Source organism: Glycine max, chromosome 6, assembly GCF_000004515.6.
Source record: "Glycine max cultivar Williams 82 chromosome 6, Glycine_max_v4.0, whole genome shotgun sequence".
NCBI lineage: Eukaryota > Viridiplantae > Streptophyta > Magnoliopsida > Fabales > Fabaceae > Glycine > Glycine max.
Window position 1 is genome coordinate 37,442,922 of NC_038242.2, and position 12,651 is coordinate 37,455,572.

At 35.1% G+C, this 12,651-nt stretch overlaps 1 protein-coding gene across 1 annotated transcript; it reads right to left on the reverse strand.

Annotated features, from left to right (window-relative positions):
- Positions 1 to 84: 84 nt before the first annotated feature.
- Positions 85 to 11,584, reverse strand: LOC100783895 (protein SAWADEE HOMEODOMAIN HOMOLOG 2). The gene is made up of 9 exons (XM_014776692.3): positions 11,316 to 11,584; positions 10,019 to 10,104; positions 9,841 to 9,886; positions 9,595 to 9,763; positions 3,692 to 3,767; positions 3,534 to 3,585; positions 1,999 to 2,142; positions 1,743 to 1,862; positions 85 to 613 (listed from the first exon to the last, which is right to left on the reverse strand). The coding sequence occupies exons 1-9, from the start codon at positions 11,367 to 11,369 to the stop codon at positions 209 to 211; spliced, it is 1,152 nt and encodes a 383-aa protein (XP_014632178.1). The 5' UTR covers positions 11,370 to 11,584; the 3' UTR covers positions 85 to 208.
- Positions 11,585 to 12,651: the final 1,067 nt, after the last annotated feature.

The window sequence follows — 12,651 nt, forward strand, 5'->3', positions numbered from 1 at the left end:
AGAAAAAAGAATGCCCCGCTATATGCTCGATAATTGTATAACCTCATTTTTTTTCTTTTTAATTCCTATGGTTCAAATAAAACAGCAAGAGAAAGTCACTTATAAGCATTGTTTGCTGAACATAAACTACACCAGATAGTTAACAGTTCTAAAAAACTAAAAGAACGCACTCAAGTCTGATCAAGTTTGGAAAAATGAAACAGAAATTTTATTCAACCATGTTCTGAGTCTGACTAAAGACTTCAGGAACACTGCTTGTAGTAATGATGTTAGTAACAACACTGCCTGGGGTGATGATGGAATTTCCAGCTTGAACATCAGCAATTGTTTCAGCTTTCTTTTGATCCACATCCATATCCATACTTTGTGGAGGTTGTTGAGGAACATTTGTTTGCACAACTGGAACTGGCGTCGTCTCCATATGAATGTTTGCTGCAATCAGCTGCTTTGGCACTGTTTCAGTAGTAGTAGCCCTCACGGCATTAACATTTGCTGCTGGATCCATGCCAGTCTTCTGCTGATCCACAGGTGCTGCCTCATTCACAGCATGAAGTTGCTGTAACCGATAATCGGTTTCGGGCCGGCGACAAATCTTCCTAAGCGGCACAATTTCCTGGCAAGAACACATACTGGTTGAATCAACATAATGTGCATCTACTGATTGACCTTTAACAGTGCAGTTATGCCGCTATAGATTTTAAAACAAATTTGTAAAGCTTCGTAAAATGCATGATTCTGTCTCTTTCCGAGTGGCACCATTGTGAAGCAATAGGACTGAACAAGCAGTCACACCTAACTTTTAGTTCACTTTTTTGCTGCCATTCTGCATTCATAGATCCTCTCAAAAGAAATGATAGCCAATGGAATGAAAAATCAATCATAAAATACGGATTTAGCAGGGAAACAATTTTCAGAAAGGGAAAAGCAAAGGGTATTATATCTAATCTGGAAACCTTTTACAGCAATAAATATTTATAGATGAGCTATTACAGCAAGATTTAAGCATCTACAGAAATGGCGAGGAAATTTGTTGTATAAGATGCCAGAAGTATGACATGTTACCCTCAGAGAACCAAAACTGTAATTCATCATCACACTTAAACTAATTGCTACCTTGGCTCTATATGACTCCCTACAATTTCCTTTCATTTAGTTTTTCTCTCTATATAGTATATTTCTTTTTAATATTGGTCCCTATATTTTTCAGTTATGTGGCCTTTTGATCTCTGAGGAACCAATAGCTTAATAAGCAGAAACTACAGGAATCAATCCTTCATGAAAAATAAGGGTCAATATCCCAATGAGAAAAAACTATAGAGACAAAGCCACACGAAAGCAAAATATAGGGACTGAAGAACCAAAACCCAAATAAGTTAAATTATAAGGATAGATATCCAAAGATAAAAAACTATAGGAACCAAAACTAAAATATATAAAAAGTGAAAACTATAGGCCTATAGGCACTAAAATCTTATGTAAACCCAAAAAAATAAGTGACAATTAAATCATAAAAATAAAATCCCACGAGACCAAATCTTACTGAAAATTAATACTTCTTATTTTAATTATTTTTTTACTAGTTAAATACTTATTGAAATCCAAAAATTAAAACTATAGGAATCAAAACTCAGTGAAAAGTAAAAATTATAGGGACTAAAATATTATGTAAACCATAAAAAAAGTGACAGAATTATATCATAAAAAATAAAATCCAATGAGAAAATATTATTGAAAAATAATACCTCTGACTGATCATGATCATAACGAACTAGAAATCTACAGCGACAGCCTCGTACATCATGCCTTCTCCTTTGAGCATCAAGGACATGGGCATCAAAGTATAGGGCTTGCTCCTTACCTTCCTGTATTGTAAAAAATGAAGAGTAAAAAAACGATAAGGAAAAAATAGATGTTACAAAAAACAAAACATGATTAAATAAAAACAATGTTGATGATCAAAATTAACTTTTTGTGACACCTGGCTACAGCTATTCCTACCTGAAAACAAAGTATGAGATCACCAGGGATGACTACAACACATTCTGATGATTCACAAGGCAATGAGCGTGGCCTAACATGCTTTCGAATGTTAATCCACTCATCTTCCTCAGGTCCAAAACCAGCAAATCGTACCAGCACTTCCTGAAATATGGAGAAAGATATTACCATTACATGATATATAAAGGCAAAAGCCTCGACAAAATAAGATGAAGTGAACAACAAACACTTTGTATTTCCCACAAAATAATTGAGGACAAAACTCAAGATAGTTACAGCACCACGAATGAGTGATCTGGAAACTACAAAACAAAAAGGACACAACGCACAGTATATTTTCTTTCACTAACAGAACTTGCCCAGTCTAAATCCGCATAACCAACAATGTCCGCATGTTCTTCGTTTTCATAAATCAATGCCTTTCCTAGAGAACCCTTGATATATCTCAAAATCGAATTACTGCATCTTAGTGCCTATCTCATTGAGTCTCAAGGAGTTGACTCACATCACTCAAAAAAGGAAATACCCGGCCCAGACAAAGTGACATAGAGAAGTTTCGCACTATTCATTAGTCTGAGTAAAGCTCCCAGTGATCTATTATAAGCTTAAGAATCAGATTTATAGGAGTGTGAATGGGTTTTATGAGGGATATAATGGATAAAAGGAGGAAGGCAGAGGAGGCAGACCAAACAGCAGGAAAACAATTGCCTTGAAATTAGACATGTAGGGTGGCAAGTGAGCTGTACATGCTGAGAGGTGAAGCACATTGTGGCAGTAAGTGGAGGTGCATCTGATGGAAGATGGAAGGTCTTTCAGGAATAGGTCAGTCAGGTTCTTTATGAATTGACCAATTGCCAGAGTTCAGTTATTGGATACTTTATCGGAATTGTTAATGGCAATGGGAACTGAAGTGGATTTATTCACACTTCACAGTGGTGGTCAAAGTGATTCATGATCAGAGAGGGGTTCTCAATACCAACTTCAACTCTCTATAATTCTTTTAATTACTTGAGAGAATTTCTCTCAGCCCTTCTGAATTTATATTGAAGGATTAGAATTCAAATCTGATTACAAAACTAATCCCTAATAAAACATAGCTCCTAAATTGTAGGTCTTAAGAATGTAGGTTTGGGTCTAACACAATCCAACAAAATCGGCTTGTAACGTGAGGGTTGCCCTCACATATATACACTATTTTGGTCGCATTAATAGTCAATGTGGGATCTCCAATAGTAGTGGCTAGAAATAAAGGGTATTATCTATAATAACTAACATTAAAGTTGTATTGTATAAAAAACTATTAATGGTAGTGCAAGCAAAAGCTCCTATATATTCTAACAACTTTCAACCATTAAGAACATTTTACTACAAGACTTTAGTAGTTAGTCTTAGCATTCATAAGGACATGCATGCAAGAATAAAATCATAGGAATGCCATGGAAATATTCTAGCGAGAAAGGGAAATTGAAAACCATAATGCCTCATTAATTTCTTCACAAAACTTAAAAACAGAAATAATCTTAGCATTGAATTACCGGATCACTGGTTTCCAAATATCTGTGTGATAGAAAGGTAGCCACATCATACCTAACAATAAGACCATAAGTCAGGCCCACAAATGTAGAATAATTAAGAAGAAAAATAAACAAAATAAACAACAGATCATGAAGATTATTAAAGAGGAAATACTGACCATGCTCCATCCCTTCCAGATTTAGCTTCAAATTCCATAACTGAATTTTCTGTAGTTGCCTTTACTGCTGTTGGAACTAAGTAGAACAAAATAAGGCAATGTAAGTAAACAAAATAAATAACGAGCATAAAAACATAGACACCATATGTTAGGAACCCAAATTAGAAAATAGAAGAAAGCAAAAGCAAGATGGAATTTCTTGATTGTATAAGAACAAAAAATAGGAGAGATAACTCTCCTCCAAGGGTTTCCCCTTCACAAAGGATTTCTCCATTCACAAAGAACTATGCTCAATTTACAAAATGATACAGATCTCCCTCTCTCCTATTTTTCTTTCCCTATTTATATCTAATAAACCCCTCTAACTAACTCACTAACTCATTAATAGTCTAACTATCTTAACTAGCTTTCCTTTCTCCTTATATCCTAACACCATAGTCTAAAATGAAGACAATCTGTAGTAGGACCTTTTATTCCGATTAAGATTTAGTTATTATTCAAAGCAGCATTATACCCCTCACAGAAACATAAAGAGATTTAAGGTACCACAAAATGAATCTTTTGTCCAATATCATCTCCAGTAAATTCAGTAATGCTGTTATATATTAACATCTTGGAGAGAAATATTATATCAAGTACACTAAAAATCACAGCAATATAATGAGTTGCCAGATATACAATTTGGAAGAGTTTTTAATTTATGCTCAGTCACAGCCAATGATGAATCTCTAGCCACGTGTTGGCACGCTTAATATATTGTTAGGTATGATGAAAGATAGTACCAAATCTCTATCAGGTTCTGACATTAGCAGACCTCTAATAAGGTGAGTCTATATTAGGAAGAACAAGGGTGAGTGAAATAGGCCAAAATCGCAATCTTTCCTATAGTTTGTACAATTTTACAATCCTGAGCAAGGTTATCAAATCAAGAATCACTAAGTTAATTTTTTAATCATAAATCATAATCTGTATTGAATCATAAGATTCAAAGACAATGAAAAATCACTTCAAATTTATCATATAAATGGCACATAGTGTTTAATGCAGTGTTATTAAAACCGGACTGGTTAATGACTTGGTAAGGGTCAGATCAGTGAGTCACTGGTTGAATCGCATAAACCGATATAAATTAGAGTAATATCAATAATATAGTTAAGATATATATATATATATATATATATATATATATATATATGTCTTATTTAAAGTATAATATAAATATGGATCAGGGTTTGAATGTTCTTAGTGATATTTTTTACATTTTCATTGTATTATTACTGGTTGATGCGAGAGTGAGAATACGTGCTGCAAAGGGAGAGTGGGCCAAGCCTTGTTATGAAAAAAAGTCAAAGATTAAAAAAGTAATGTGAGAGATGCTGTGCAGTATAATGAAGACTGAAAACTACTGAGATGCAGTAGCTAAAAAGCAGTGCAGCATAGTAAAATATGCACATCAACCATTGTGTTGGTCAGAATAAACACCCATATTACATTGCATCCAAACTTACCAGGCCGAGTCAGTTCACCGAGTTAGCACCGATTTTTATTAGTTTAAAACCGAGTTAACCAATTTTTATTGGGTTAAATGAACAAACAATTGAAATGACTGACCAAACCAGCCATGGTTCCAGTTTTCGGTCAAACCAGCCGATCCAGTTTTCATAACACTGGTTTAGTGTAAAAAATTTAAACTAGAAATAGATAAAACAACTTAAGGATAAGTCTCATAAAACAAAATTATTAGTTATGTCTAAGTTAGTAAAACATCTATCTATTTAGAAGGATGGAAACAAAGTAATGAAATAGTCAAATAAATTAAATGCATTGATGAGCAATAGAGTGAGTGACGTAAAGTAGTGAAATAATCAAACAGGATAAGTTCATAATTGCTCCTTATAGTTTTTTCATTTAACAATTAAATCTTATGACTTTTCAATTTTTTCATGAGAATTGGTTAAAGAAAACTATAAAAAAAAAAATTGAATCATGTGATTGTTTAGGATGTACCAATTCATTCATGTATCGTAAAATTCAAAGTCATTTGAGATTCATTTTTTGATATGAATCGATAGGTAGCTGAATCATATCAAATCATATGATTTGAATAGTGAATCATAAGATTCCAAGCATAGTTTTATAAACCGAACCAATGATTGAACCGGTCTAAGCACTAGGTCAGGGTTTTAAATTGTGGTCACGTTAAGGTTATTGCGATTAGGATATTGCGGATTCTGAGATGCAGATTGTGGTTGTTGCAGTGTGATTGCCTCACAACTTTGCACAAATTGCATTAAAAGGTTTTGTGTTATTATATATTCTATAATAACCTATAATTAATAATTTAAATTGATTTTAAACTATTTTAAATTAATTCAAAATAATTTTGGTCCTTAATTTCGTTTTAAACCTTAATTAATATTATAATTTCTAATTAATTCCTTCCATTTCTCACCTAATTAATCAATTTTTCTCTAATTTCTCATCCAATTAATTAAAGAAATTTAATTAACCTATCGACTTCTCTCTCATGATCCAAATATTCCCTCTCATTTTCAATTTTCAATTTCAAATTGCCAGTTGTTTTGTCTGCTCATCACATACCCACCATAATTTCCCAGGCTCATTTTAAATTTTAATTTAATTTTTTTAATCTTATCTCGTTATTTTATAATTATAATTTTCCCTCTCTCAACACACAGCACGTTCTTCTCTCTTCTATCACTCTTGAAAGGACACATTTTTTATTTTCTTCTTCTACCTTTGGTCAATCCCGCCTCCACCTCTCCTTTGGGAACAAGTCACAATTTTTCTTCTTCTAATTCTGATCAATCCCACAATTTAAAACCCCAAGGTGAATGGTGGAGCTATGTTCACGAATCTTGATGAAGGACGAAACTGCAATCTACAAAGGCTTCAATTCCAGAGAGGCAGAAAAAGGTTACGAGTTTGAAGCAGGTTTTGGGAGAAAGAAATGTTTGACTCGGACATGGCGTTTTGTTGCGGCCAAAATATGCGATTTTTGTTTCACTCCGCAATATCATCCTGTAAGGGTTCGCTGAGGGGCAAAACCGTTTTGTTGCACCCGATTATTGTGTAACGAAACAATATTTAAAACCCTGCACTGGGTTAATGAGTCACTGGTCAAGCCACTGGGTTATTAGTTGAACCGCATGAACCAGTATAAGTGTCTTAATTATTGAAGTTCTGTATATATATTATTTTTGTCACATTTAACAAGTAGCTATTATGGTGTAGTGGTAAAATCTGATTTTTAGACTTTGAATACCAGGGTTTGATTCCTGTATGTGGTAAATTTTTACATTTGTCTTAAATTTAAAAGAAGCGCATTGTTTCTCAAGTCTCAAAACAAAACACCATTTCTTATGGCCACTACGCACGTGTTCCCAAACCTGCAACTCTATCTCTCACCTTGTAAAGTAGCACGCATTCCCAAACCTGAAGCAACTCTTTCTCTCTCCTTGAAAAGTAGCACAACACATGACAACATTTCTCTTCTCAAGTAATTAAAAAAATAAAAAACATAAATGGCCAAGAACCAGTCCAGGTTTATACCCACCGGTTCACTGGTTCATTCGGAAAACCGACCAGGTCACACTGGTTCATACCAGGTTGATAACAAGTTCAATCCAATAGTCTGCTCAAACCGGTCCAATCCAGTACGGGTTTTAAAACTATGATTCTAATAACTATGATCCTAGTGCCTGATCAATCTCGATTTCACTCAAAATCGGAATTTGGTAAAATCAAGTGAGATCGTCACGCAAGATCATGAGATTGGCTGGACCGTGCCATCTCAACGCACCTAAAAGCCCCTTTTTGGACCCATGATCCACAACCCATTTGCAACCCAAAATTGTTTGCTTTTGAAAAACCCTATCTGGTCAAATCTTACACCCACTTTAAGTTGTTCTTGCTAGAGAGATTGGAAAGGTGTGCATTTATTCTCCATCAATCTTCATCTCCTCCACTGTTCCTCCTCCTTCACGATTTTCTTGGCTACATTCATTGGGTGATTAGTTCTCCAATTCCATCTACACCTTTCCTAATCTCTTCTCTTTTGTGTCTGGGTCGCTGTGTATAGGGAAGGGAAAGCCTAGCTGTATGAATTTATAAAATTGTAGGATTTTACAGTCCATGATTTCCTTTCAAAATCCTAAGTAAAATCACAATTTTAACTATCTTGATTAGTAAAAATAAAAGATAACAGCAGTAACAATTTACTTAGTCATTGTATTGAGGGTATTAAATGTTTGGAGTGAGAAAAAGAAGCCAAGCCAGGTATCTTAAATACCTGGAAAGAGAGAAATGCACTTTTGAATCCTATAGGGCTCATCATCTCTGTTCAGCAATCTTAGAATTTGGACTTTAGGCCTAGCTCAATCCCACAAAACCAACTTGTAAGATGAGACCTGCTCAAGCTTAATAATCACTACTTAGACCATATCAGTAGGCAATGTGAGACTAAACACCCCCCTCAGACCTACCACAATAGGTGTTGGAGGTTGCAATGAATGTAAACCAAAGAGGCAACAATTAAGGTGAGCTAGGGTGGCTGCAGTTAAAGCAGCTTTCCAACACAACACACCCCATCATGACCAAGGCCCGTGAGCTTGGAGCATGGACAATGTGGGTTGCCCAACAATAGATTTAGGATAGGCTCTAATATCATCTTAAAATTTAGGCTTAGGGTCTAACTCCACAAAATAGCTGGTTAAGGTGAGAACTATTCAAACCTTATAAGCACTACATAAGTCATCTCTAGGTGATGTGGGACTATGCACACCTCACAGACAGCACAATGAAGGTGCCACAGGATGCAGTGGAGGCAGAAATTAAGGTGGGCTAGGGTGGTTGCAATTAAGGCGGCTTTCCAACAAGCATCACCCTAATACTGATCTAATTGATTGTTCCAGCAATAAAGATTACACTATATACCTCAACTCTGCTCTATCACTATTAACTAGTATATGAGCTCACAACATCATAGGAGGAGTTATTTATGGTTTGATCAAGAACGGAGGATCAAATGAAGGTTTTGGTGAAAGGGTTTGAGAATTCAAAAATAAAATTGGAGACAGAGATGGAGATTCAAGAATCTTGGAGGGAGCTGCTAGAAGCATGACTGAGAAGAATCAAGGAAATTCTAGAAACTGCAACTTGCACAACAAGAGCTCCAATGGATGGGGAGAGAGGCTGATATTGCCAGTGGCAGATCCAGGGGAACCTGTGAGGAAGGTAAAGTTGGAGATTCCTAAATTTAGTTGTATGATTATAGAACCCTGGTATTTGTGAGTATTGTACATTCCTATTGGGTACAAGTTTTAGGTCATGCCTTTTGCTCAATCAATGCTGCCTCTCCTTTTTAATTCCTTTTGAATGAAATGTCAAACACATTCCTAACAAAGTTGCGTTTCTGGAATCACAACCGTCACAGCTGGAATGGCAGCTGAAATTCACGTGCAATAGTGGGGCGGCACCAATGGATGGCCCCCCACCCCCTCCTCTTTTTGCCCCTATTCCAGATTTCTTTTAAACTTTTGGGGGTAAAAATGGATTTCACACCCCCTCTTTTGGACCTTAAGGGAAAACCCTACTTTCCCTTTGCCATGAACTCTATTTCACACACAACACACCTCTTTAAGCCCTCAAGTACACCCCACACATTGTCACTGGAAACCTCTTCTCTCACAGTTTTCCAGTGACTCTGTTGTGCAACTGTGATCTTCTCTTCTATGTTTGAGCGCATATGGTCTAAGTAAATGTATGATAATTTTCAGAAAGAAATTCACACAACATGAAGTATGCAGGATTAACAAATAAGGGCCGCTATGGATTCAAGAAAAATAAAGAAAATTAAGCACCCAAAAGCAGCAACATTCTACCTGTAGCAGAAGCAGCAGGAATTGAAGCAGCTGTTGGTTGTTGAGGCATACTCCTTATTGGGGTTGAATTGTAATCATCCCGAGGCATGGGTGTAATATTTAACTTCCCAGGAGTCTTACTTGATTTTGCTCTTATCGCATATCGCTTATTTTGAAACCAATTCCAAACCTATAATGAAGCGGAAAACTAAGAAAATGAAGGGTAAAAGTTTCCATTTAAAATAAAATATAGTAGTCATATCATACTTGCTTCATCTGCACTGAAATCTTGCCTTTACGATCTTGTGATTCACTGAAAGAAAGAAAGAAAGCACAACTTTCATCACACTTTTCAAGAGCAAAAAAAAATATTATTTGTAGTCTGATGCTCATTACAATTTACAACACTCAACAACAGCATAGGAAGTCAGGCACAGAGGCTCACCTGAATTTCTCTGCAAGAGCTGTAAGAACATCACGTGACGGCATAGCATTGTTATGTTCTTGAAGAATAGCTTCCATTTCTGATACCTATACAGAGAAACAATAGTTTTTGATAGCAGTCTTTACGGAAAATCTATGTTGATATAATCTTACAATTTGCAATTTGAATCACATGATTCACGATATAATTGGACTAGTCAGTGGTTCGTATCATGCGATGAATCACATATGATTTTGATGCACAATACATGGATGAATCAGTGCAATTCCATACCACCAAAACTAATCATACAATTCAACAATTTGTATTTTTTTTTCTTTGCTTCCACCAATTTTCATCAAAGAAACTGAAAAGTCAGATAAGTTCTACTTCTTAAATGAAAAAGAAAAGTAAAGGAGCACCATTATTTAACTCCCCTGCTCTGTTTTCATTCTTCTGAAACAAAGGCTTCACATAATTGGTAATAATTTATGATTTTGTTTCATCAGAATCTGTTAATTTGTTTTGTCAATTTCTACTTTCTAGTTTAAAATTATAACATTGAACACTACACATCATACATTTGTGTGGAAAAAGCTTAACAAAATAAGAAATACAATATGGCATGTGGCATTTGACCAAATATAAAAGCTTTGGTAGCACAGAGTCAACACTAATAGCCTAACCCAGGAAACAAAACCTATTTAAGGGTGAGGTTTACACATCACATCAATTCCACACCAAAAAAACTTCGTACCCCATTGCCCAGAGGCTCTTCGCTATGCGAAGGTATGGGGGAGGGATGTTGTACGCAGCCTTACCCTTGCATATGCAAAGAGAGGCTGTTTCCGGATTCAAACCCATGACCAACAAGTCACCAAGGCACAACTTTACCGCTGCACCAGAGCTCGCCCTCATATCAATTCCACACCACTTTCACCAAAAAGATGTGGATACCATACAGGGGTCTAAAAAAGTGATGCAACTACCCTTTACCCTAATTCACATTGCAGTGTCACAGCCCTAACTTGTTGCATGTAATTTCATCATCCAGCATTGGTTTATTACACCAACACAAACCAAATATCCACCATTCAGAAACCAAATACCACGCATATGCATAGCAAAATCGAATGCCACAAAATCAATCCAGTGACAAAAGTTAGAGCACCAAAACGAAGCAGTTATGAATGAGAGAATTTAATTGAGCACAAGATTAAAATTTTAGCATAAAAACAAACACCCAACAGATAAAAACACGAGAAAAGAAGAAAAAAAACATGAAAGAATCACGTGAAGTTGAGATTTCTATGAATACCTCAGGCTGGGTGAAGCGAAAGGCTGGGCCCCCATTACTGGGTGGACGACCCATGATCAGAGGAAACCGAAAAACAGAGAGAGAGAGAGAGAGAGAGAGAGTGTGTGTTGGAAAGAGAAAAAGGTTATTTGGATTCAGAAGAGGTTGAAAGTTGAAAGCTTTAGCTGTGCTGAGAAGAGAAGAGGAGAGGAGAGATGTGAGAAAGGGAAAACAGACGCAGGTTGACAGGTACGACGTTGATGATGAATATATACAACTCCCCCGCGAGATTCTCATCTCCTTGCATTTTATCTTATTATAATAAAATGTTAGAAAAAGAATTTAAAGCCACTAACGTTAGTTTTAAATCACAAAACTCATTTTTTTATGATACTTTTTAGAATGGTATTTGATGGATTAGATTGGTTTTAAAAAGATAACTTATTTTATTTAATTATTTTAGTTTTTTAATTTATCATTTAATTGATTTGATTTTATTTAAAATGGTTTGGATTGAATTGATTATTAATTTTAATTTTACTTTTATTTTTAAAAAAATATTAAATAAAAGATAATATATATATTAGAAAATTAAAATACCAAATATTTTATTTATATGTTATCATATACTATATTTACGTATTTTAACTCAAATAATTAGTAAAAAAAATCTTTAATTAAATATTTTTCATATAAGTTATATGATAATTTTATAAATACGTAAGAAATAAATATATAAATGATATTACAAATTTATGAATAAAAATATAGCGCAAAAAATAATTATATTTAAGATATGTTAAGATAATAAATTCAAATGTCTCTCTCTGAGTGAGGATTATCCACTTGTTTTTTCTGGTGCATGCCACTTGAGGGTCTTAATTTAATTAGGGCTACTTATCACTCATCATTACATCCTTTCACTATCAAAACCTTCTACAAACTCTTCACATTCTCTCTCTCCGAAACCTTTCTGCACCTTAACCTCTCTTCTTCTCAAAAACCTTAAAAATTCTTGAAAACCTAGCAATGGCCAAGAAACGGAACCAACCACAAGTTGTTCAAGCTGCATTAGATTTCAGGAGCAACCCTTCCTCTACATCATCTGAGGATGGTTCTCTTGTTTAGATTACCTGACCTACACCTATGACTATCCTTGCTGCTGAAGTCACAATGAAGGACAAAGAATCATGAGCTCATGTTGAACACTTCTTCAATATCAACTCGTTGGAAAATGTTGGCTACATCATCAAAGCTCATCTCGTTGTGTGGCATCCACCAATTCTTCGAAGACCCTATAGTGGAGGTGCCTGAACTTATTAGAGAGTTTTAGAGGACTGCCAAAGCTTACAAGAAT